The sequence below is a fragment of the Schistocerca serialis genome, chromosome 9, assembly GCF_023864345.2.
Source record: "Schistocerca serialis cubense isolate TAMUIC-IGC-003099 chromosome 9, iqSchSeri2.2, whole genome shotgun sequence".
In the NCBI taxonomy this organism is placed as follows: Eukaryota; Metazoa; Arthropoda; class Insecta; order Orthoptera; family Acrididae; genus Schistocerca; species Schistocerca serialis.
Window position 1 is genome coordinate 277,125,110 of NC_064646.1, and position 25,562 is coordinate 277,150,671.

A 25,562-nucleotide genomic window follows, 5' to 3' on the forward strand; every position below is an offset into this window, starting at 1 on the left:
CTTCTGTTTATGAAGAAATTTAAAATAAGAATTCTATAACGGAATACCGACGACTCCTTTAAGACATGAACCACCGTTTAACACCGGCATGTGCTACGATAACTCCAGATGAAATTCAACGCACAATATCGTCTGTTCAGAACCCCCTTCCCCTCCGAATTTTGTGCATTGCTGTCTTGTTACTGTTTGATTAAGATCCACATCACCAACATGTCAATATACCTCGTACAACCTAACCGAACATGACTTCAAATAGCGCATCGAGGAAGCTTGTCGCTGTGTAACACCAGAAAGTTTCCATCTCGTGTACAGCTCATTTAGAAGGTTCACTGAGTTGTGCATTCGGGAAAATGGGCACTCGTTTGAGAATCTCAGTTAAATGAACATCTCGTCATCAGAACATCCATCTGAACACACGCAATTACCAACTATGGGTCTAACACGATAATCGGATGCTAGGCCACCTGCGTCGGGAGCTGTAGCGGCACAGCACTTCAGACAGAACTTGCGGAATATATTGGCTCTGAGCACTATGGGACTTAACATCTGAGGTCGTCAGTCCCCTAGAACTTAGAACTACTTAAACCTAACTAACCTAAGGACATCACACACATCCATGCCCGAGGCAGCATTCGAGCCTGCGACCGTAGCAGTTGCGCGGTTCCGGACTGAAGCGCCTAGAACCGCTCGGCCACCGTGGCCGGCGGAATATATTGAATACGTTTCCCGTCACGCTATCGTAATAGAGGGACACTTCAACTTGACACCTGGTATGCGATCAAAAATGATGCCAAAGATCCGTTTGACGTTAAGAATTACTTCCAACAGACTTGTGATGGTAACGTCTTATGCAACAGAGTCCGCAGCTCGTGGTCTCGCGGTAGCGTTCTCGTTCCCGAGCACGGGGTCCTGGGTTCGATTCCCGGCGGAGTCAGGGATTTTTCCTGCCTCGAGATGTCTGGGTGTTGTTGTGTCGTCTTCATCATCGTCAATCATCCCCATTACGGTCGGAGGAAAGCAATGGCAAACCACTTCCACTAGGACCTTGCCTAGTACGGCAGTGCGGGTCTTTCGTATCGCTCCCCTATGCTCTGTCCAGGAATATGGGACTTCATCATCATCATCAACAACAAACAGACTCAAACTTTCCAAATTAGTTGATGTAGAGGAGGGCATCAGTGATAATAAGGCTGTGATAACATCAATGACTACAGGTATTACACTGAGCTGACAAAAGTCATGGTTGTTGTTATTGTGGTCTTCAGTCCAGAGACTGGTTTGATGCAGTTCTCCATGCTACTCTATCCTGTGAAAGCTTCTTCATCTCCCAGTACCTACTGCAACCTACATCCTTCTGAATCTGTTTAGTGTATTCATCTCTTGGTCTCCCTCTACGATTTTTACCCTCCACAGTGCCCTCCAATACTAAATTGGTGATCCCTTGATGCCTCAGAATATGTCCTACCAATCGATCCCTTCTTCTAGTCAAGTTGTGCCACAAATTTCTCTTCTCCCCAAAGTCATGGTATAGCTCATAATATCATGTCGGCCCTCCTTATGCCCGGCATAGTGCAGGAACTCGACGTGGCATGCACTCAACAAGTTGTTGGAGGTCCCCTGCAGAATATTGAACTATGCTGCCTCTATATCCGTCCATAATTACAAAAATGTTCCAAGTGCAGGATTTTCTGCATGAACTGACATCTCGATTATGTCTCATAAATGTTCGATGGGATTCATGTCGGGCGATCTGAGTGGCCACATCATTCGCTCGAACTGTCAGAATGTTCTTCAAATCGATCACTAACAATTGTGGTCCGGTGACTTGGCGCATTGTCATCGATAAAAATTCCATCGTTGTTTGGGAGCCTGAAGCTCATGAACGGCTGCAAATGGTCTCTAAGTAACCGAACGTAACTATTTGCAGTAAATGATAGATTCAGTTAGGCCAGAGGATCCAGTCCATTCCATGTAAACGTAGCCAACACCGTCATTGAACCACCACCAGCTTGCACAGTGCCTTGTTGACAACTTGGGTCCATGGCTTCTTGGGGTCTGCGCCACGCTCGAACCGTGCCATCAGTTCTTACCCCAACTAAAATCGGGACGCTTTTGAACAGGCCACCGTTTTCCAGTCATCTAGGGCCAACCAATATGTTCACGAGCCCAGAAGAGGCGCTGCTGGCGATGTCATGCTGTTACCAAAGGCACTCTGATCGATTGTCTGCTGCCATAGGCCATTAACGCCAAATTTCACCGCACTGTCTGAACGGATACGTTCGTCGTACGTCCTACATTGATTCCTGTGAGTATTTCACGCATTCTTGCTTGTCTGTTAGAACTGGCAACTCTGCACAAACGCCGCTGCCCTCGGTCGTTAAGTGAAAGCCGTCGGCCACTGCGTTGCCCATGGTGAGAGGTAATGCCCGAAATTTGGCTTTCTCGTCGCACTGTTTACACTATGGAACTCGAAATATTGAATTCCCTCACGATTTCCGGAATGGAATGTCCCATGCATTTAGTTCCAACTACCATTCCGTTTTCAAAGTCTGTACATTCCCGTTGTGCGGCCATAATCAAGTTGGAAACCTTTTCACATGAATCATCTGAGGACAAATGATAGCTACCCCGGTGCACTACCCTTTTATACCTTGTGTATGTGGTACTACCAGCATTTGTATATGTGCATATCGATATCGGTATCCAATGACTTTTGTCACTTCATTGTATATTGTATGTTAAGAGAGAAAAATAGCTTTGCTTACCAAGAGTGACAGGATACAAAGTGCAGGCTATCTACGTATTTAACGCCAAATACGCTGTTCTGTGGACGAAAATGTGGAGAGTAAATGGGATAAAATTCATAAACACTGTTCAGTACGCCTTAGACAAGTATGTTCCGTGCAAGGTTATAATGGCTGAGAAAGATACACCGTGATTTAATAGCTGCGTTAGAAAACTGCTACGGAAGCAAAGAAAGCATCATCAGGGATTTAAGCAAACTCAAAACCTAACTGACAAGTAGAAGCTGAACGAAGTGAAAGTTAGTGTAAGGAGAGAACTGAGAGACGCGTTCAATGAATTTGAAAGTAAAATTTTGTCAAGCGATGTGACGAAAAATCCTGACAAGTCCTGATATTATGTAAAATCAGTAAGTGAATCGGAATCATCTATTCAGTCGTTCAGTGACCGTACTGACACCAAAACAGAAGATGACAAGGAGAAGGTAGAAATACTGGACTCCGTCTTGCGTAACTAATTCACCACGGGCGATCGTAATATGGCCCCCCTTTCAATCATCGCACGAACGTTGAAATGGCAGGTATTGAGGTTAGTGATCGCGGAACGGAAAAACAGTATGATCGCTTGGTAGCGGAATGACATCTGCGATGAGATACTTGTAGGATCCTGCGGAAATTATACGAAAAAACTTGCTTCAAATGGCTCTGAGCACTATGGGAATTAACTTCTGAGGTCATCAGTCCCCTAGAACTTAGAACTACTTAAACCGAACTAACCTAAGGACATCACACAACACCCAGTCATCACGAGGTAGAGAAAATCCCTGACCCCGCCGGAAATCGAACCCGGGAACCCTGGCGTGGGAAGCGAGAGCGCTACCGCAGTGTTTTGCGAATGGGCATGTCAACAAATGCAAACGACCCCCACGTTCTTTCCCAAGGTACTATTTTCTGATGAATGGTTCAAATGGCTCTGAGCACTATGGGACTTAACTTCTAAGGTCATCAGTCCCCTGAAACTTAGAATTACTTAAACCTAACTAACCTAAGGACGTCACACACATCCATGCCCGAGGCAGGATTAGAACCTGCGACCTTAGCGGTCGCGCGGTTCCAGACTGTTGCGCCTAGAACCACTCGGCCACTCTGGCCGGCAAGCTTGCTTCCCTCCTAGCAGTAGTTTATCGTAAATCGCCGGAGCGACGATGGGTATCTAGCGACGGGAAGAAAGCGCACATCGTTTCTGTTATCAAGAAGGGTCGCAGGACAAATGCACATAATTATAGGCCTATATCGCAGACGCCGATCTGTTATAGAATTGTGGAACATTTTTTATGCTCACATGTTGTGGCTTTTTTGGAGAATGAAAATCTCAATAACGAAAATCGACATGGATCCCGCAAACTGAGATCTTCCGAAACTCGGCTCGCTCTGTTCCCATGAGATCCATGAAGCCGTAGATAATGGCGTACAGGTTGAAGCAATGTTCCTTGATTTCATGATTGTTAAATTTGCATGAAAATACATAACAACAAATAGACAAACACACAGAAATTTATAACTGAATGTCTAGGTCTCTTAGCCAGTCTCTAGATCCTGGTGTCACCAAATACAATTCATTGGGCCCACCAGGAAATTTTCATAATAAACACCCTACTGCAGCCTTATTTGGCACACTAAGACCCGGCAAAGTTCTGGCATCCTGGAAGATTGCCGTCATAGTAATTATTAAAAAATACCTACACAAAGACTCCTCACTGGTTAAAAGGCATAAATAAATCCTGTGTGCGGTAGCGTAGCTAGGTAGTTGACAGAGGTTTGTGACTCTCCACCCCACGAAAGATTAGAATAGGTTAAATTAGATTTACTTTCATTCCAATTGATCCGTAGTGCGGAGGTCCTCCAGGATGTAGAACATGTCAGAAAAATAACAATACAAGACAAATATTTACAACTCAAACAAATAAGCTAATGTACCATTCCACAGGTCCGAAGTGGAATGATCGTCATTTTTAATTAACACTATATGAAAGAATCATTTTACATATACTAATGCACTGAATTTAAAATAAAAAAGTTTTTTTATTTATTTATAAGGTAATGAACGTGTAATACAGGTAATACTTATTTACAATGAACACATTACTGCACTGAAATGGTGCAGAAGTTATATTGTACTTATATATATACACACACAAATCAGTTGGTTCTACTGAGAAATTCATCAATGGAGTAGAAGGAGTTGGTCACCAATAAATCCTTTAGGCTTCTCTTAAACTGAATTTCATTGGTTGTTAAGCTTTTTATGGCTGCTGGCAAGTTATTGAAAATGTGTGTTCCTGAATAATGCACACCTTTTTGTACAAGACTAAGTGACTTTAAATCCTTGTGAAAATTATTCTTATTTCTAGTATTGATTCCATGAATTGAGCAGTTGGTTTGAAAATGTGATATATTTTTAATGACAAATTTCATTAAAGAATAAATATATTGGGAAGCGGTAGTTAGTACCCCTAGTTCCCTAAACAGGCTTCTGCAGGATGTTCTTGAGTTCACCCCACATATAACTCTTACTGCACGTTTCTGTGCCCGGAAAACATTAATAATATTGTTCGAGGAAGCACTTTTTTGATATAAGAGATTAAGTGAGTAAAATATAATGTTACTATCTTATAAATAGCTTTTATGAATGGAAACGAGTAAAACGCATTTCTATAAATAACTCAGTTTAAGTGTTATTAATGAAGCAGTACAAATAATGAAAGATCTTCTTACTGATAGGTGACTAACATGTAGCTTGCCAACGGTTTTGCCACGTTGGCGACACCCGTTGCCGTCCGGTCACTAGAGTTAAAGCAACGTTGGGCCCGGTTAGTACTTGGCTGGGCGACCGTCTGCGGAAAGTCGGGTGCCGTTGGCTGAACGACATACCAGTCGCCAAGGTGGAGTACAAATGAAAGATCTGCACCAAGCCAGAGTGCCACGCGACATTATTACACTACTGGCCATTAAAATTGCTACACCAAGAAGAAATGGAGATGAGAAATGGGTATTCATTGTTCAAATATATTATACTAGAACTGACATGTGATTACATTTTCACGCAATTTGGGTGCATAGATCCTGAGAAATCAGTACCCAGAACAACCACCTCTGGCCGTAATAACGGCCTTGATACGCCTTGGCATTGAGTCAAACAGAGCTTGGATGACGTGTACAGATACAGCTGCCCATGCAGCTTCAACACGATACCACAGTTCAACAAGAGTAGTGACTGGCGTGTTGTGACGAGCCAGTTGCTCGGCCACCATTGACAGACGTTTTCAATTGGTGAGAGATTTGGAGAATGTGCTGGTAAGGGCAGCAGTCGGACATTTCCTGTATCCAGAAAGGACCGTTCAGGACCTGCAACATGCGGTCGTGCATTATCCTGCTGAAATGTAGGGTTTCGCAGGGATCGAATGAAGGGTGGACCCACAGGTCGTAATACATCTGAAATGTAACGTCCACTGTTCAAAGTGCCGTCAGTGTGAACAAGAAGTGACAGACGTGTAACCAATGGCACCCCATACCATCACGCCGGATGATACGCCAGTATGGCGATGACGAATACACGCTTCCAATGTGCGTTCACGGCGATGTCGCCAACCACGAATGCGACCATCATGATGCTGTAAACAGAACCTGGATTCATCCGAAAAAATGACGTTTTGCCATTCGTGCACCCAGGTTCGTCGTTGAGTACACCATTGCAGGCGCTCCTGTCTGTGATGCAGAGTCAAGGGTAACCGCAGCCATGGTCTCCGAGCTGATTGTCCATGCTGCTGCAAACGTCGTGGAACTGTTCGTGCAAATGGTTGTTGTCTTGCAAACGTCCCCATCTGTTGACTCAGGGATCGAGACGTGGCTGCACGATCCGTTACAGCCATGCGGATAAGATGCCTGTTATCTCGACTGCTAGTGATACGAGGCCGTTGGGATCCAGCACGGCATTCCGTATTACCCTCCTGAACCCACCGATTCCATATTCTACCAACAGTCATTGGATCTCGACCAACGCGAGCACCAGTGTCGCGATACGATAAACCGCAATCGGGATAGGCTACAATCCGACCTGTATCAAAGTCGGAAACGTGATGGTACGCATTTCTCGTCCTTACACGAGGCATCACAACAACGTTTCGCCAGGCAACGCCGGTCAACTGCTGTTTGTGTATGAGAAATCGGTTGTCAGCACGTTGTAGGTGTCGCCACCGGCGCCAACCTTGTGTGAATGCTCTGCAAAGCTAATCATTTGCATATCAGAGCATCTTCTTCGTGTCGGTTAAATTTCGCGTCTGTAGCACGTCATCTTCGTGGTGTAGCAATTTTAATGGCCAGTAGTGTATTATAACGTGTAGCTTAGACCGTCTTCCTTCTAACTTTTTCTAATGCAAATTTTGAAATTGCGTCATCAAAATCGATATCTTTAGCTAAGTTGTTTCGTTTGACAAAATTACCAAATTAGAGAGTAGTGGCTGACTCCTTACTACTAAGAGAAGAGAGCATGATATATAAAACCATTTGTAGATGATTCCATTTACTTACAAACAAATGAATAAATACTGTATTCGATTTTCTCCAAACAATATCTCGCGGCAGAAAACATTCACTGAGCAATACAATTAAAGGATTACTTTATCCAAATACCGTAATTGTCTGCCATTGCGACGTATAATTTTGAAATTTGGCTCAAAGGTTCCTACAGCCTTCCCCTGTAGTGATGCAAACGCCTGGCGCCCTAAGTCGTCACCAACGTGTCGACACATGCGGAAAAAAGGCCAGAACTCAGTTCATGTACCATGTAAGGTGGGTTAATGATGTCACATTGGCACCAAATTTCATCAAAATTCTGCCCAACGCCAACGCGGATGTGTCAGGCGACCTTCCCGTCATCAAACCCTCTCTTACCGGCATTTCACTCCTTCTATTGACTCATCTGCGATGGAAGGCAAAAAGGCGACGCCCAGCGTTTAAATCACGCGGTTTTCCTATGGGTGGCCAAGGGAAAGGATTCAGACACATTAACGTTCAGGACAGACACTTATAACCCTCAGAGAGTGGCGTAAAGTGCGTCAGTGAAACCACCCCTTTCCCTGAGGCGTCGATTCCCGCGTATTTCGCAGTAGAGAACTACGGTTCTCAGTGCGGTGAGAAACAGGACGACGTTCTTGAGAATCTTTGACGTTGCTGACACCTCCGCACGTTTCAACCCATATCATCCCCCATTGTGGGGCGCGGGATTAGCCGAGCGGTCTAGGGCGCTGCAGTCGTGGACTGTGCAGCTGGTACCGCGGAGGTTCGAGTCCTCCCTCTGGCATGGGTGTGTGTATGTGTTTGTCCTTAGAATAATTTAGGCTAAGTAGTGTGTAAGCTTAGGGACTGATGACCTTAGCAGTTAAGTCCCATAAGATTTCCCACACATTTGATTTTTTTGACACTCTGGGAATGCATCCTCACTGAACGTCGTCACACCCCTTTACAGTGGAGCGCAACTGCAATTTTCGCTCTTGTGTACAGATTATAACTTCTAGAGACCTTTGTCTCTGTAAAGGTACAGTCAAGGAGAATGCTGCCACCGAGAGTGTTGCCGAACTATTAAGCGTTAGTGGGACCCTTTGGCGTTTTATTCACGCGTGTATCAATGCCCCCCCCCCCCTCCCCGTTATCACGCCACAGGAGGACGCGAAACAGGACGCCTGAAAAAGCATAATCACTCTCTGTGATGCTTTGGATCACGTTCAAATTCGGTAAAATGGTGTTAAACGTTTCCTTGTTGTCCCAAACTGTAAGTGAGTGCAAAAACTGCAATAGCGCTGGACTGCAAAAGCGTACGATCATGTTTCATGGGGAAGCAGCTCCACAATGTCTTTAGCTAGGGGTTCTACATCTACATCTACGTGATTACTCTGCTGTTCACAATAAAGTGCGTAGCAGAGGGGCCAATGAACCACCTCCAAGCTATCTCTCTACCGTTCCACTTTAGAACGGCGGGATAAAATGCTTACATTTTTCTGTGCGAGCCTTGATTTCTCTTATTTTATCGCGATGATTATTTCTCCCTAGGTAGGTAGGTGCCAACAGAATTATTTCGCAATCGCAGGATAAAACTAGTGATTGAAACTTCATGAGAAGATCCCGTCGCAACGGAAAGCGCCTTTGTTTTAATGATTGCCACTCCAAATCACATGTCATGTCTGTGGCGCTATCTCCCATATTTCGCAATAACAGAAAACGAGATGCGCTTCTTCGTAGTTTTTCGATGTCATCCGCCAGTCCCACCTGGTGCGGATCCCAGACCGCACAGCAATACTTCAGAATAGGGCGGGCAATTGTGGAGTAAGCAGTCTCTTTGGTAGACCTGTTGCACCTTCTAAGTGTTCTGCCACTGAATCGAAGTCTTTGATTTGCTCTACCCACACCGTTATCTATGTGATCGTTCCAATTTAGATTATTTGTAATTGTAATCCCTAAGTATTTAGCTGAATTTACAGCCTTCAGATTCGTGTGACTTATCGCGTAATCGAAATTTAGCGTTTTTCTTTTAATACTCATGTGAATAACTTCACACTTTTCTTTATTTAGGGTCAATTGTCACTTTTCGCACCACACGGATAGCTTATCTAAATCATTTTGCAATTCGTTTTTGTCGTCTGATGACTTTACAAGACGATAAATGACAGAGATCAGGAACAATACAAGGCCTATAACACTACCTTGGGAACACCGGATAATACTTCTGTTTTACTCAATGACTTTCCGTCTATTGCTACGAACTGTGTCCTTTCTGACAGGAAATTACGAATCCAGTCGCACAACTGAGGCGATATTCCATAAGCACGCAGTCTGGTTAGAAGACACTTGTGAGGAACGGTGTCGAAAGCCTTCTGGAAATCTAAAAATTTGGAATCAATTTGACATATCTGTCGATAGCAGTCATTACTTCATGAGTATAAAGAGCTAGTTGTGTTTCACAAGAGCGATATTTTCTGAATCTGTGCTATGTGTCAATAAATCGTTTTCTTCAAGGTACATCATAATGTTCAAATACAGTATATGTACCAAAACCCTACTGCAAATCGACGTTAGTGATACGGGCACGTAATTCAGCGGATTACTCCTACTTCCCTTTTTGGGTATTGGATTGAAACATCTGGGGGTGTCAGCATCACCAAAGGTTGTCAAAAACGTCGACCTGTTGCTGATCGCACTCAGAACTGTCGTTTTCGATCGCGAAATATGCGGGAATCACTGCCCTAAGGAAAGGCGTGGTTTCATTGACGCCATTTATGCCACCCCCACAGGCCCTTTCGTTTCGACTCTGAAAGGCAGTTTGAAATATTTTCCTCGGACACCAATAAAAAAACAGCTTGATTTCGACGCTAGACGTCGCCGTTTTGACCTCAATCGCAGACGCATCAGAAGAAGGGGTGAAATGTGGGTACGAGGGGTGTGACAACCATCCAGTCGTGAGGCACGTCCATGGTGGCGTAGGGCAGAATTGTGTTGAAATTTGTTGTCAACATGACTTCAGTAACCGACCTTCCATGTGATATGAACGTCTGAGCACTGATCTTTTCTGCACATACGTCGATACTTCTTGTTTGAAGCGACGTCGAGCACGTGGGTGATGTTGCAGGGTGCCATGCTTTTGCACCATTATCGGCTCTTGTGATACGATCCCTGTATGGAAGAGGGAAAATTGACTCATTTTGAAAGTGAACAACCGAAAATATTGAGATCCTTTCGCATTCGATACCCAAGGATTCATATATACAACACATTTCTGCAGAAAAATCTCTCGAGGTAATAAAAATGACACTACAATTCGTATGTGCAACACATTTCTGCAGAAAAATCCCTCAAGGGAATAAAATGACACTAGGTTGAGATGTACCGTTCATTTAAGAAGCTAGCAGGAACCAAATACTTACTTTTTTTCCACGAGAAGGCAACGGAACTGAACACAAAAGCTTTGCGCATGTGCGAATTTATCTCTTTGGGGCACAGTTATTAAATGCTTTGGAGTCACCAGATCAGTCGAAACTATTTGTAAGTTGCAACAATTCATTGGCCGCTACTCGAACTGCGTTCGATCAGTCCCAGACCAGTGGAACTGGAAGAATGTCTCCGTCAATAACATTCACGTGATTCCAACGGCTGCAACAGTTACCTGAACGAACCTTAGGTAAGAGGCACTACTATCAATAGTGGTATGACGTAATCAATCCTACCCCTTTCGTATCGCTGATTCACTGGAACAATCGGAGCTAAGCGTAGCATTATCATGCAGTTTCGTTCAACAACACCCAAGCGCTACCCTTCATGCGTCTTTATGCGAGAAGAGGGCCATCGTCGTCCACGTTTCGTGTGGAACGGTTGTATGCAATCGAGTCGCACCAAAACATATCAACTGTTTGTAGATGTTGATAAAATGTATGTTTTGAAATTTTCTGTCGGACGCTACAACAGTGAGTGATTAATTGGTTTCAGAGGACAAGAAATGAGGGGAAAATGAATATCGTCTTGTTAGTAACGCTCGGTGGCGTGAAAAGTTTGTAAGGTTATCGTGAAATTTCATAGCACGATAGTGTAATTTTGATATGGAGTACAGCAATGGCAAAGTTCAACGTAAAAGTGCAACTAAATTTTACTGCTATTGTGAGTTACCCATTGTTGAGAAATGTATTACTTACAAACTCAATAAATGAAGTAAATGCTATGAAGTGTTATCCTTTCAAAACAACCTTTTTACTTAAATCAGATTTTCACTTTAATCGGATTGATGACTTTAATATTTGTAAAGTAGAGAGACACATTTTCGTTTCAGAAAAAACATGTCCAATTGCCGAAAAGAAACCTGTTCCAGTTGAGAATTATCAAGGTATTGTGGGAGGGAAGTGACAACCACACTGTAACTACAGTGAAGAACCCATGTTGTCCAGGGTCAGTACGGCGGTGGTTCGTGGCCAGCAAGCTTATTATTGGTGAAAACAGAACAGCTAGTCTTACGCTAAATAGAAATCCGTCCAGAAACACAAGTAGTGAGCTGTTGCTTAGGCTCACATAAAAAAAGAAAAAAAGGTCACTAAGACCTATTTTGTGGGAAATTTTATGCTTTTTATTTCCATAAATAGTCAACTTTGCCGAAAATTGCATCGTTTCTGAGTTTTAAGCGAAAAACCTGTAAAAGATCCATTTTTCGTGTTCTTTTCCATTTTGACCCATTTCTGGGCTGGAATTCTGGTGAGACTTTGAAAATTCGGATTCAGCGCCCTCGAAAATGTATTCAAAGCTTGTCGAAAAAAAAAAAAAAACTCCAGAACTTTCGCTATTTGGCCTTTCTGAACACCATTTGACTGGACTATGTCAGTAAGGCGCGAATTCAGTGTTTAGTACTGGGGAAGGTCAGAGTATGTTACGGTATTGGACCTTTGCCTTTCGTGTGCAAGTGCTTTATTGCCTGAGTTACCCGAGCATGACTCACGACCCATCCTCACAGTCTTACTTCAGTCAGTATGGCATCTCTTATCTTTCAAACTTCACAGAAGGTCTCGAGTTTGAGTCTCGATCCGGCAGCAGCATTGAGCTTCTGCTAGATGTTGCAAGGACGTAACCAGGATTTTGTCAGATGAGGGGGTCCGATTTGTTAAAGAGGACCTTAAAAGGCTTCGTTTTTCATTTTATTCTGAAAACACACACATTTGTTTTTTAATTCTATATACAATATATGTTTTCAGGAAGCCTTTATACACACAGTCTTTAGTCTATAAAATTAAGCAAGAAAAGGTTTTCTTTGAAAACTATAACATATTTTCTCAACAGTAAAAATATCGCAACACCAAAAGATAATGAATGAAGAGTAATGAAATTTCGAGTTTACATTTGCCGAGGTGACGTATGTAAGTGATTAACATAGCAAAATCACAGGTTCATGTAAGCGCGAGATAATACATTGCAAATGTGAAATGCTGGTGCATTAATAACGAGTGCAACCGCCAGAATATTGAAAGCAAGTATGCAAACGTGCATTCATTGTGTTGTTGCACAGGCAGCGGATGAGTTTGTGGGATATAGTTCCACGCGCGTTGCACGGGCTAGTCAATGCAGGGACAGTTAAGGCTGTTTGTGGATGATATTGGAGTTGTCATCCATGATGTCCCACAAGTCTTCCACTGGAGACAGATCAGGCCAAGGCAACATGTCGACACTCTGTAGAATATTCTGGGTTACAACAGTGATTTGTGGGCAAGTTTTATCCTGTTGGAAAACACCTTCGGGAATGCTGTTCATGTATTGCAGCACAGTAGATTGATTCACCAGACTGACATAAATATTTGAAGTCAGGGTGCGTGGGATAACCACGAGAATGCTCCTTGTGTCATACGAAAATGCACCCCTCACCATTCCTCCAGATGTGGGACCAGCGTGTCCATCTTGCAGACAGGTTGGCTGCAGGCTCTCAACTGCCTCTTCCTAGCCAACATCTAGCCATCACTGGCACCAGGACAGAACCAACTTTCATTAGGAAGCACAACTAAATTTTTTTTTTTTTTTTTTTTTTTGGCAGTACGATAACTTCATCCTACTGACAAACGAATTAAAATTCGAATATAATGTATTTCCTATAGCCAACAAATAGCAAAATGGTTCTAATGGCTCTAAGCACTATGGGACTTAACATCTGAGGTCATCAGTCCCATAGACTTAGAACTACTTAAACCTAACTAACATAAGGACATCACACACATCCATACCCGAGGTAGGATTCGAACCTGCAACAATAGCAGCAGCGCGGTTCCGGATGGAAGCGCCTAGAACCGCTCGGCCACAGAAGCCGACTAACAAAACGCAACTCAGTCTTCTAACATAAAGGTTTACTATTTCGGAACAAAAGAATCTTAACATTGGTTTGAATAACTTACGAACTTTAACGGTTTCAAGTATCTTTCTCCTACTACAGTCTTGTATTCAAATTTACGACTCATCTGAATCTAAGTCAGAGTTCCTTCAGCAAAAATGGTTCAAAAGGCCATTTGAACCAGCCACTTAACATCTGAGGTCATCAGTCCCCTAGAACTTAGAACTACTTAAACCTAACTAACCTAAGAACATCACACACATCCATGCCCGAGGCAGGATTCGAACCTGCGACCGTAGCGGTCGCGCGGTTACAGACTGCAGCGCCTAGAACCGCTCGGCCACACAGGTCGGCTCCTTCAGCACATCGAATCATCCTAAGTTCCGCAATTCAATCTCAAATTTTATTAAATTTGTTTTCATTGCAATAATTTTTTTTTTCAGTTTCCTTAAGTGAATTAAAACTTGAAGCTATAGCGACCAAATTTATTTATAAAACAAAACGGACTACACCGGTACTATGAGGGGTCCTAACAGTGATTCAGGCATTGATATCAGATAACCATCTAATGTATGCGATTTCACAAATGGTTTTGTATTTATCCACGAAAATACGGTTGTACAGTCTTTGGTGCTAAGAAGTTCCTCTATGATGGAATAATGGAAATGATTGTATGGCGTCAGTGACCGGGAGTTTCGAGGCGTGAAGTTCGGCTGCCAAGTGCAAGTCTTATTGAGTGCGATGCCACATTGGGCGACTTGCGCGTCGACAGTGGGGATGAAATGATGATAACAGCACAATACCTAGTCCCTGTGGGGAGAAAATTTCCCATCCTGGCCCCCGTGCGTGGCATCCCAACGCGCTGACGTTTTTTTTTTTTTTTAGTAATCTCATTTTGTTCGCTATTTTTCGTTTCATCTGCTCGGGGCAGACGTCGTAAGACATCCGTTTAAGTTCGTTGTTGATCGGTTAACCCAGTTTTTTTATTACAGAGGCCAGCTAACCCTCTGACCGAACACGCTGAGCTACCGTGCCGGCTTCAGCTAATGGGGCGGACTCTTCTATGATGTGCAACATACATTGACTTTTATGTGATGTTTATTTACAAATATGTTAGAATTGTGACAGTTGCACTCACTATTCCACTGACATTATGAATAAGAAATTTCATAGTAGAACATCTTTCATGTAATAAAACTTGAAGACATGATATTATATCGCCGTTCCACAAATGAGACATAGTACAAATTGAAGATCGGTGGCCGCCTTCCAATGTAAATATGATTTTTAATGGTGGGAATTTCCGAAGAGATGTTTGGTTCGTCTTTGATGCAGCTTTCTTCATTAATGCCGAGAGGCTGCATCTTTAAGGAACATGGAATCTGTCAGAGAAGAAAGATATTCTGAAGGAATTGGCTGCGGCCTATAGTAAGGGCCTAAACTGAAAACGGGACACACACACACGCACACATACACACACACACACACACACACACACACACACACACACACACAAAACATTTTCAAGGTTTTCGGCGGATGAATTCGAACCACCTCACCTCCCAAATCCAAGGATTGATAGCTCAGCGCCTGAGCATGAGCTACCCCATTCGGTAGAGTATTAGGAAAAACTGGTTGTTGTTCATTGTTTTAAAATAAAATAAAGTGCATCACAACAAAAGATGGACAACTGATTTTCATCTAATTGTGCATTGTGCATGTTTGGTCCCCTGGCTTCAATTACTATAGTATTACAAGAGCATAGTCTTTGGACGAAAAGGTAGGGGGGTGGGGGGGGGGGGGGAGTCGGCAGGGTGGGATGCAAGGCAAGGTCGGATCGTGGGAATTCAACAGCCCACTGAAAAAATGTTTAAGAAACGAACTATACGATGTGCTGTCATCACATACCCCTTCCACTCTCCACAAACTCCTCCCTATCGTTCTGTATCAAAACTAGTTTCTAAATTGAGTACCGCCCGGCTGACTAGATTGGGCGCCATCTTGCCATATAGGCTTCTAATGATTGGATTTTGGAGATATTTTTTAAAGAAATGCAACCATCACAGGTTGGGCGATATTTTTGTTGATTAAAGCATTTTCGGCCGACACAGGCAAATCCAAATGTATCTTTATGCACTGATTTTAAGTGAATTTTATTTGTAATTATGTTTACCTCTCCTCTGTCTTGTGAATTTCTGAAATACTGCAACTGCAAAGTTCTACCAGTCTCCAAATAGGGACTCCAGTGCTAACGTTGAGGTGCGTTGATATGTAAGTAGGCTATTATAGTAATGCGTACATGGTTCTAACTTACCTCAATGCTAATGGAAGAATCAAAATTGTTTTACCTCTTCTTTCTTGTTACAAACTCATCTATAATTGGCAACTACCACAACAGCACACAGTACAAAAACAGTAAACGGCAGCATTTATATTGTATTCAGCTGCAAGTAAGAATTGGACTGATTAACAAAACAACACCTGAGCTCACGTAACTTCAACAAAGTACAGTAGTTGGTCTTAGATAAACTATGGATGGGCTATTCCATTGATATCTCGCTATTCGAAATCTATCGATGACCTTTTTAATTTCTTATAGAGCGTATCCCTTTTACATCGTAAGACTGAAAATCATATTTTTCAGTTCCAGTACACGGCAACTAGAGCGTGTAATTTCATTTAGCTGTTGGTTACAGGCGGGTCCGAACTCCTTTGGCTACGTCCTCGGATGTTGTCAACATGTGCCTTAAAAGAGCTTAACAGCTACAATCATTCGCAACTGTCAGACATTATTCGCATTCTGGAGGACATAGATTCAAATCATCACTTGGCTATCCAGATTTACATTTTCCGTGATTCCCCTAAACTGCATAACCCTTGCAATAGACCTTTCGAAAATATAGGTAGGTCAGGTACATTATATCTCAAAATTTTGAGAAAAAAATTGTTTTTAATGAAGTCTTCTACCAGATTCCATGAATGTTTTAAATTGTTCTGATAAACTTAGCCCAAAAATTTAAGTCTTAGCAGTGGATGTGACTTTTCACAATGAATCACGAATTCAGTATTTTCAGGTTCAGGACCCTACGTAAATCTCAATATCTCTCTAAAAAGCTACACGTCAACACCTCTTTAAAAAGTATGTTTTCAGTAAAAGTCAACAATAAACGAAATTTGTACTTTTTCAATTTTTTTGTCGTGATCATGAAGTCCCCTCCCCCCTTTATACTATGTGTTACTGAAAGTGCGTTGATAACTGCAAAGAGTGTGCTAAAAGACATTTCTGGTTCTGAACCATACTTACACATCAGCGCCTCTTTAAAAAGTATGTTGTTAATATTAGTCAGCAAAAATCAACGACTTTTCTTCCTCTTTAAATTTTTTATAGTGGGCATGTAATCACCCTCACCCCCTTCCCACACACACTCTTGATAATACGTATTACTGTTTTTCCAAAATCCGAACTTGTACGAGGTCACTAATGACGGGACATTAAAACCTGATCCTCCTCCTTTCCTTCCAGCGTCTGCTGTTAGGCCCAGTATTGTGTCGTCTAGGGGCTTCACTAACTGAATCATCGTTTTAAGTAACTGGAACAACAGACTCTTTTATATTTTTCTAGTTAAAGATTGTGAACGATGAGTCACTTCCATCCGGAACATGATTTACTATATTATCCTGTTACTGTCTGAGATTTGTAACAGTAAATTTGTATCATTCGCAAGTGAAACTGCTATTTTGAAACTTCTTGACAGAATAAAACTGTGTGCCGGACCGGACTCGAACTTGCTACCTTTCTGCTAGTATCTCATCTCCTACCTTCCAAATTTCACAGTTCTCCTGCATACCCCGCGCACACTTCGCTGTAGAATGAAAATTCATTGTGGAAGCTTACGTTATCTCCTACAGTTATAGGAGGTAATTTAACTTTAGACACAGGTTATAATTAAGAATGCTTGCCTATTTTCATGCTAGACTGCAAAGCCTATAGTAAAAACTGAAAGAAAAACATATCTGGAGCACAACTGTTGGGATACGTCTCAAACTGATACGTCGCTTTTGCTACGTAGCAACGCGCGAAACAAATCGACCTTGTTTACTAGTTACGAAACTCACGGGATGTCGATTTCTCTCGGTTACTCAAAAACTCGACTACGGTTCATACTGCCGTTTAACTCGACCAGCTTCTTTGTGTTAACAATGTTTGACACTTTGCCTTGAAATGAAAGGCGGTCATTAAGCTTGTCGGTGCCTCGCTTCCTGTTAACAGAAATGCGATGGTCAACTTGCATTAGAGGGAAATAACACAAGTGTACGAAGAAATGACATTAACTAGAAAAGCGTCTTTTTTAGAAAAGAGAGTGACCTTGAAGTAATCGGCGAAAAATTCGCTTGCTTTGATATATGAAGAAAAAAAAAAAAAACTAAATCTGGATGACCACACGCGGATTTGAATCCTGTCCCTCTTGTACTACTTCAACATACATACCTTGACGTGACGTGCATGGCAGAGGGTACTTAGCATTGGGTTAGGATTTCTTCTGGTTCCATTTGCATGTGGAGGCGGGAAGAATGACTCCTTAAATGCCTCTTTGCGTGCTGTAATTAGTCTAATCTTCTCTCCCCTCCATTCACTTACAGAACCGTCAGCATCTACTCTCAGACGCCATCTATGAGGTAATTTTAGACCTGAAAGACATTCACGAACTATTTTTCCTTTTGCAATGCATTGTCCCATACTAATTAGCAACCAGCATCCGAAAATGTCATCCATGAACTAGTGTTGAGTTTACAAAAACTAGTTAGTGTTATTTATTGGTTGTAGTAGAATCCCAAAGCTGTGCATCTAATTTGGAGTGTTGCTGACATGGGGGCAACAAATAGCTGCAGTAATAAGACTTCTTTTGTAATACATTATTTTTTGTTTTGTTTCATAGGTGGCATACATTGTGGCCTTCACCATTGAGCTGTGGTGGATTCTGGATGCTGAAGGTACGATAACCTCTGATCTTATTAACTACAAAACATAACATATGAATGAGGCCTTTTATGCACTCTCTGGAATCAACAAAACGAGATCAGTAGCTAAAGTACAAATTTGCTTCTCAACTTGTTGCACATCTGTAATTATTATCCTTCTTGATGAGGTCTACAGAACATTACAGAGTGAAATGGCACAGCAGTGGATTTAGTTCATTGAAAATAGAAGGAATTTCCACTTTGTTTGGAAGTGAGACTGTTTAAAAAGCAAGTTAATTGTATCAAGAAGAAAATTTTGCTCAAGGAAACTAGAATTTCAAGGCAACAGAATGACTACCAGGAAGCAAAATTCAAAATATTGCTAATAGACACTATTAAAATCAGATAAAATCTATTTGTAACTTTCAAAACTGCTAATTCCTTCTCAGCAATTAAAGAGGACTCATCATGAAAATTTGAGGTTGTTAATTTGTAATAGCTATGTAAATACTTGTAAAATTTCAAACTAAAAGTAGGGGGAAGGATGCAGTACATAGATGATGCATGAATAACAGTCTTCTTTACTGTTCTCTGCCACATGTGTCCTATATTTTTCACTTTAAATCCTACAGGTATTTTCATAGTAATTATGAACGACAGACAACCTCCCAGATGGTGTACCCTGGGGAATGCTGTAGTGCAGCACAGTGGTGAAAAGTACATAAGTACAGAAACGAGACACACTGTCACCTCCCAGTTCATATAAAGGCAAACTGAGCAAATAAGCAGTTTTAACATGAAAAGACTGAATGTATGTGATTTTAACATAGGAGGCTGGGCTGTATGAGGACAAAGGGAAAATTCCTTGAAAAAATTTTAACCTGAGAAAGAGTAAGTATCATACTCCTACAAGAGGCAAATCTGACTGATGAAACTGTAGGAACCCTGAACAATAATATCAGTGACGGATGATGTAGACGCTCTCTTCCGGAGCCATAGTTAGTATGATCTGTGCTTTCATACTGAATGGACGCTACATATTGTTCTAAGTGGAAATAAAATGGTGTGTAGAAAACTGCACTGTTGGTAATATTTCACTATTGTATCACCAGCACTGTGAAAACCACTACATCAGAAGGTTACATGTTCAGATCACATTCGGTACAAAAGCACAGAGCATTCTAACTATGGCTCCAGAAGAGAGAGCATACATTGTCCATCAGTGATAGTATTAATTAGAGTCCCCACAAAACTATCAGTTGACCCAAAGTGTCAGGATTCCCTAATGTGGATTACATCAGTCATGAGAAGCACGGAATGGCTACCCTAGTAAAGAACGACCTTGTAGGGAAAATCAAACAATGGAAAATTCAGGATGGAGTGTAACAATATTATGAAAAGGATAGTTGCTACTCTCCATACAGCAGAGATGCTGAGTCGTGGATAGGCACAACAAAAAGACTATCGGAAAGTGAGCTTTCAGCCAATAGGGCCTTTGTAGAAAATAGACAACATACACACACTTGCGCAAACACAGCTCACACACTCACAATCAGAGTCTCTGGGAGCTGAGGCAGCACTACTCAGCTGCCAGAGACTGCAGTCATACGTACGTGAGTTCTGTTTGCGTGAGTGTGTGTGGATATGTTGTCTATTTTCAACAAAGGCCTTAGTGGCTGAAAGTTCACTTTCCGACAGTCTTTTTGTTGTGCCTATCTGCAACTCATCATCTCCACTATATGGTGAACTTCTAGGGAATTTAAACACAAAAGTAATATCCGCTGAACATGTTGTAAGTGTAAAACAGGGAGAGCTGACGCTCTATAATGTTTATAAACATCCAGCACAGAAGTGGCTCATAGATATTTAACCCAAGGCTAACCATCCAGCATCTTATGCTGATGATCTGAACTGTCAGTATGCCAAATGGGATTATCTCTGATCTGCAGCTGAAGGCATTGGATTAGGTGACTGATAGACCCATATCTCCTGTTTGACTCCAAGGACACAATGACCTTCAAATCAAAGGCATGGAGCGCAATATTGACACCTGACCTAACCTTCGCCACAGACGGCGAGACATACACAACCATGCAAGCTACAGGAAGAGTGCTCGAGATGTTCCCATGGAGCCGACACCCAGTTGTAATTGTAAAGGTCAGACTATCAGTCCCAGTTATAAAACGCCAACCAATCTCATGATGGAACTTGAGGAAAGCTGACTGGAATAAATATCAAACCTACACCAAGAAAACAATAAATTGGATACTGTTGAGATCTCAGAACAATAAAATAGATTTATAAATCTGGTACACAAAACAGCCCTAAATGCTACTCCTTGAAGGGTAAGAAGGAATAAAACCCCTGCTGGATGAAAGAGTTTGAAACACTAATGTAGCAATTTAAGAAGAGTGTGGAGAACAAGACTATGGAAAAACTGGTCAACACTATGAATGAGGAATGCAGGAGCAGATGGAAGGAGGCAATGGAAAGTCTAGATTTTACTCATTCCAGCAGGAAGCGCAGGGCCCTGCTGCAGAACTTAGGCAGCACAACTGCACCTCGCAGGCCATCTCTTGGTTCTTGTCCATCTGAGATTGTGACTGTCCTCAAACAGACCTCCAGAGTCCAACTAAAGAAAGCTGATAAGAAAGACGTTTCAAGAAACCTGAACAATATATTACTTAATTATCCAACCGACACGGACATTGTGAAATAAGTGGAAACGCATAAGATTACCCAGGCCTTGGAGCTAATGACAGGAAAAGGAGCTGGACCTGATGAGATCGTACCAGAATTCTAGAAGGAACTGGGAATTTTAAGAAGAAGGTGGTTGGCTGAGCTCTGCAAGGAATGCATCAGAACCAATACACTCCCGAAGGTCTGGAAAGGAGCAAAAGTAAAGTAATTGCTATGCCAAAACCCGGAAAGATTGGAGATAATCCAAAGAACTGCAGACCAATATTCCTGCTATGTACCTCTTATAAACTGTATGAGAGAATACTATTGACTAGACTAACTCTGTACATTGAAGCCAACCTTCCTACATGAGAAGTAGATTTTCGAGCAGATAGAAATTGTTGCGATCAGGTGTTGTCCCTCACAACCTGTATTGAGAAAGGCTTCTAAAAAAAGATGAAAACTGGTCTGGTTCTTATTGATATTACATCAGCTTTCAACACAGAATGGACTGAGGGGCTAAAATTATCAACTGCAAACAGACTTACACAATACTAAAAAACATATTAACAGACAAGAAAATCAAAACATGATACAAACAGCAACTGCGTAGTTCTGAAAACGGTCTAGCACCCATTCTTTTGACTCTATGTATTGCTGACATGCTAGACACTAAATCGTGTAAATTTTTGTATGCAGACGACTTGGTCATTGCATATCAAAGTAAAAGTGCTGAATGAAGACCTGGAAACATTGAATGCCTACTACTCGAAGTGACATTTACATCTAGACCCGAGCAAAACACCCATCACAATAATGCACCTTAACAAGAGAGATACAAATAAAAAGCTACAGTTTTCTATGAATGGCCAATGCATCAGGCTCGCAGGCGAATGTAAATATTTGGGAGCAAAATCAGGACTCAAGCAGTACCCCTTGTCTGCTGAACCCTGTTCATCGGTCTGGATGAGAATTGCCCATGTAACTAAACTGGACATACAACTGAAGGAGACAATGCAAATAATCTCTGGAACACTTGAGTGCATCTCACGTGCCTGGCTCCCCACCCTAGCAAACACAGAGCCCCCCGAAATTAGGCAACTATCATGGTTAGCCACAAGACTGTGCAGAAAAATCCTAGATAATCCAGAATGCCCTAAATGCTTGGCATCTACAAACAGACTTAAATCAAGGTCACCTTTACGGAAAATTGGCAAGGCTTTGACTCAGAGACAGCATGAAAAGCATTGTGGACATGGACATGTACATGGACATAAGAAATGAAATTTGGTGGATGACCCCAATGAGATGATTCAACTTCCTGATGGAATTGTGAACTTTGAACCATGATAGCACAAGTGTTGGTAGATGTAAACAACAGATGGGCACTATAGAACAGTCCTGAATGTGAGTGAAATTCAATCAAAGGACCGTTTACTTGTGTGTGGAGTGTATGCCTATGAGGATGAACTGAAGGACATATATGGATTATTTGACTGAGCTGTAGAATGGCTCAAGAATATTTGTAATATTGTATAGCATTATGAAAACATATGTAAAGGATATTGTAATTCAGTATAGAACTCTGAAAATATTCTAGTTAAGATAATATGTGATGATTGCATTTGTAAATGCCGAATGGGTAAATAAATAAATACCTATTGAAAATTCACAATCACAAATTTTCAAGACCGTCTGTGTGGTGTTAGGAGTCTGCATGGGGCTAGGATAAATTATTTTATACTTTTTAGTCTGATTTAAAAATGTGGTATATTTAAAATGAATTTTTATTTAAATAATTAATTTCTGCTTTTTAGTCTTGTATGAGTAAAATTTTTAGTTGATTTTAAATATTTTGATGAAATTGCATTAGGAACATGTGGCAAATTTCATGTTTATTTCAGTTTCTCTTCACGTGAGTCAACCAGTATGTTGTTTCCTCTTACATATATCTTGCTTAAAAAGTGGAGGTAAAAATTAGAGAGATTCGAGCACATGGAGGCAAACCTGAAATTGTTCTTCCCACAAGCCGTTCATGACTCACACAGGAAAAGGGGGAAATGGCAGTAGTACATGAAGTATTCTCTGCCAAACACCAAAGGAAGAAATGAGTTAATGTTACACTGGCATCCAGTTCCAAGCTGTGATGAAATTTTCAAGTGTTAGCTCATTTGGAAGCTAGTTTAAAATCAATTGCAAAATTTGTAGTGAACAGACAAGATCTGACCTAATAAAAACATGTTCGAAATAAGATGAACAAAAACCAAAGAGCGAGAGGTGAAGATAAAAAAAAAGAGGAATTTATTTTCGATTTCGATGGATTCTTGATGAGAATATATCAGTAGATTGTAGAACGTATGAGATTATTACATGTAAAAACTGTGTGTGTAAATAGTCATAGGCTTACTATCTAAATCATATGAAAACAGATATATGAAAAGTGAGGTCCAAGTGCTCAGATAACAACTTACCTAATGCTAATACTAATATTCACACAAACAAGTTATAAGACTTGCATTATAATCCACAGAAAAAGCATTCTGTCAAAATGTGAACAGTACAACATAGTAAGATCATGAAGCAGTGCTTAAAATTAAACACAGTTCACAAACCATTATAAAAAAAAGAACTTCTAAAGAATAGAAAGAGCTATCCAAAAGATATAGTTTTAACTGTTTTTAATCATATCCCCAATGACTGATAAGATTGAAATGGAAGTTTATTGTATATTTTTTTGCTTGAGTAATGTACTGTTTTCTGTAACACTCTGAGATTTTCATATCTTTGTGAAGATTTCACCTACTCCTTGTAACATGATCACAATATCCACTGTTTATTTTGTTCATTGTATGATTCTTGTTGACATAGCACATAAGTGAAAAAAATATGTTTCATGAATGGTGAGGATTCCCAAGTTTTGAGTAAATTTCTGCAAGAACATCTGTGGTAACTCTACTAATAATTCTGAAGGCCCTCTTCTGTGCAATAAATATTTTATTTATTCATGGCTGGTTTCCCGAGAATATGATGCCACGTGTAGTAAGTGAATGGGAATGCCCAAGGTCAGAAGATTTGATTGTTTCCAAGACACCAATAGATGCAGTTGAGCAAATGGCAAATGCTACAGAATTCAGTCTTTTACATAGGTTGAGGATGTGAACTGACCAGTTTAGGTTATTATTAGCATATAATCCCAGGTACTTGGGAGACTCAACTCTCCATATTTCTTATCACTACATTTTATTTCAACATTTTCCTTTTTTGTGTGTGCTGTGGTGAAACAGAATAAACAGAGTCTGTTAAGACTGAGGAACAGATCATTTGAAATGCACCAAAGTACATCTTCTTTGAATATTCTGTATTTTCTAGATTGCAGGTGGCTACCTTGCCAGTCATAATGGTTGCGTCATCTGTGTTATTTTTGGCCCATACACCATGGCAGGCTAGGAATTAGGAATAGTGAGGGACCAAGCACCAATACCTGTGGCACTCCACATTTTACTTTGCCCCAGTCGGAGCAGGCAGGTGCCATTGCATAAATATTGAACACTACCTTCTGCTTTCTGCCATTTAGATGTGATCGAACCACATTCCTGCTTTACCATTTAAGCCATAGCACTCAGCCTTCCTAAGTAATATTTTGTGATCTACACAATCAAATACTTTAGACAGACCACAAAAGACTTCAACTGGTGACATTTTATTATTTGTGGATTCAAGGAGTTGGTTGACAAATGAGAAAATTGACTGTGCATTTGCAGTCCCCTTTGGAATCCAAACCAATTTTTATTAAAGATATTGTGTTTATGAAGGTGATCTATAATCCTTTTGTACATGCACTTCTATAATATTTTAGAAATGTTAGTTAGCAGTGAAACTGGTCATTGATTGGAAACCTCAGATTTATCACCTTTTTTTGAACAATTGTTTGACCGTTACGTATTTGAGTCTATTAGGGACTGTACGATGATGAGAGAGAGTCACTAAATGTGTGACGAAGAACTTTGAGAATAAATTTACAGCTGTGCTTCAGTACTTTGATAGATATGTTGTACACACCAGAGGCATTCTTGTTTTCAATTTGGCTTATCACTTTCTCTATGTCATCTATTGTGATATTCATTACATGCATCTGGATAATTTTGTTATGCACTGATTTTTGTAGAGGATTCGTGGCTTCAGGCATAGGCCCTTTAAGCAATATGATCAGCTATAGTCAAAAAATGGTTGTTGAATATATTGGCAACTATTTCACCTTCATCTTCCATGCTGCCTTTGCGACA

General features: G+C 41.2%; 1 protein-coding gene across 2 annotated transcripts in view; it reads left to right on the top strand.

Moving 5' to 3' along the window:
* The window catches only part of LOC126419219 (uncharacterized), a 146,163-nt gene that overhangs the window by 96,823 nt on the left and 23,778 nt on the right, over positions 1–25,562 (top strand). For both annotated transcript variants that reach the window (XM_050086353.1, XM_050086354.1), the window contains exon 2: positions 18,579–18,633. In XM_050086353.1, coding sequence (XP_049942310.1) covers positions 18,579–18,633 — 55 coding nt within the window. The remainder of the gene's footprint in view (positions 1–18,578; positions 18,634–25,562) is intronic.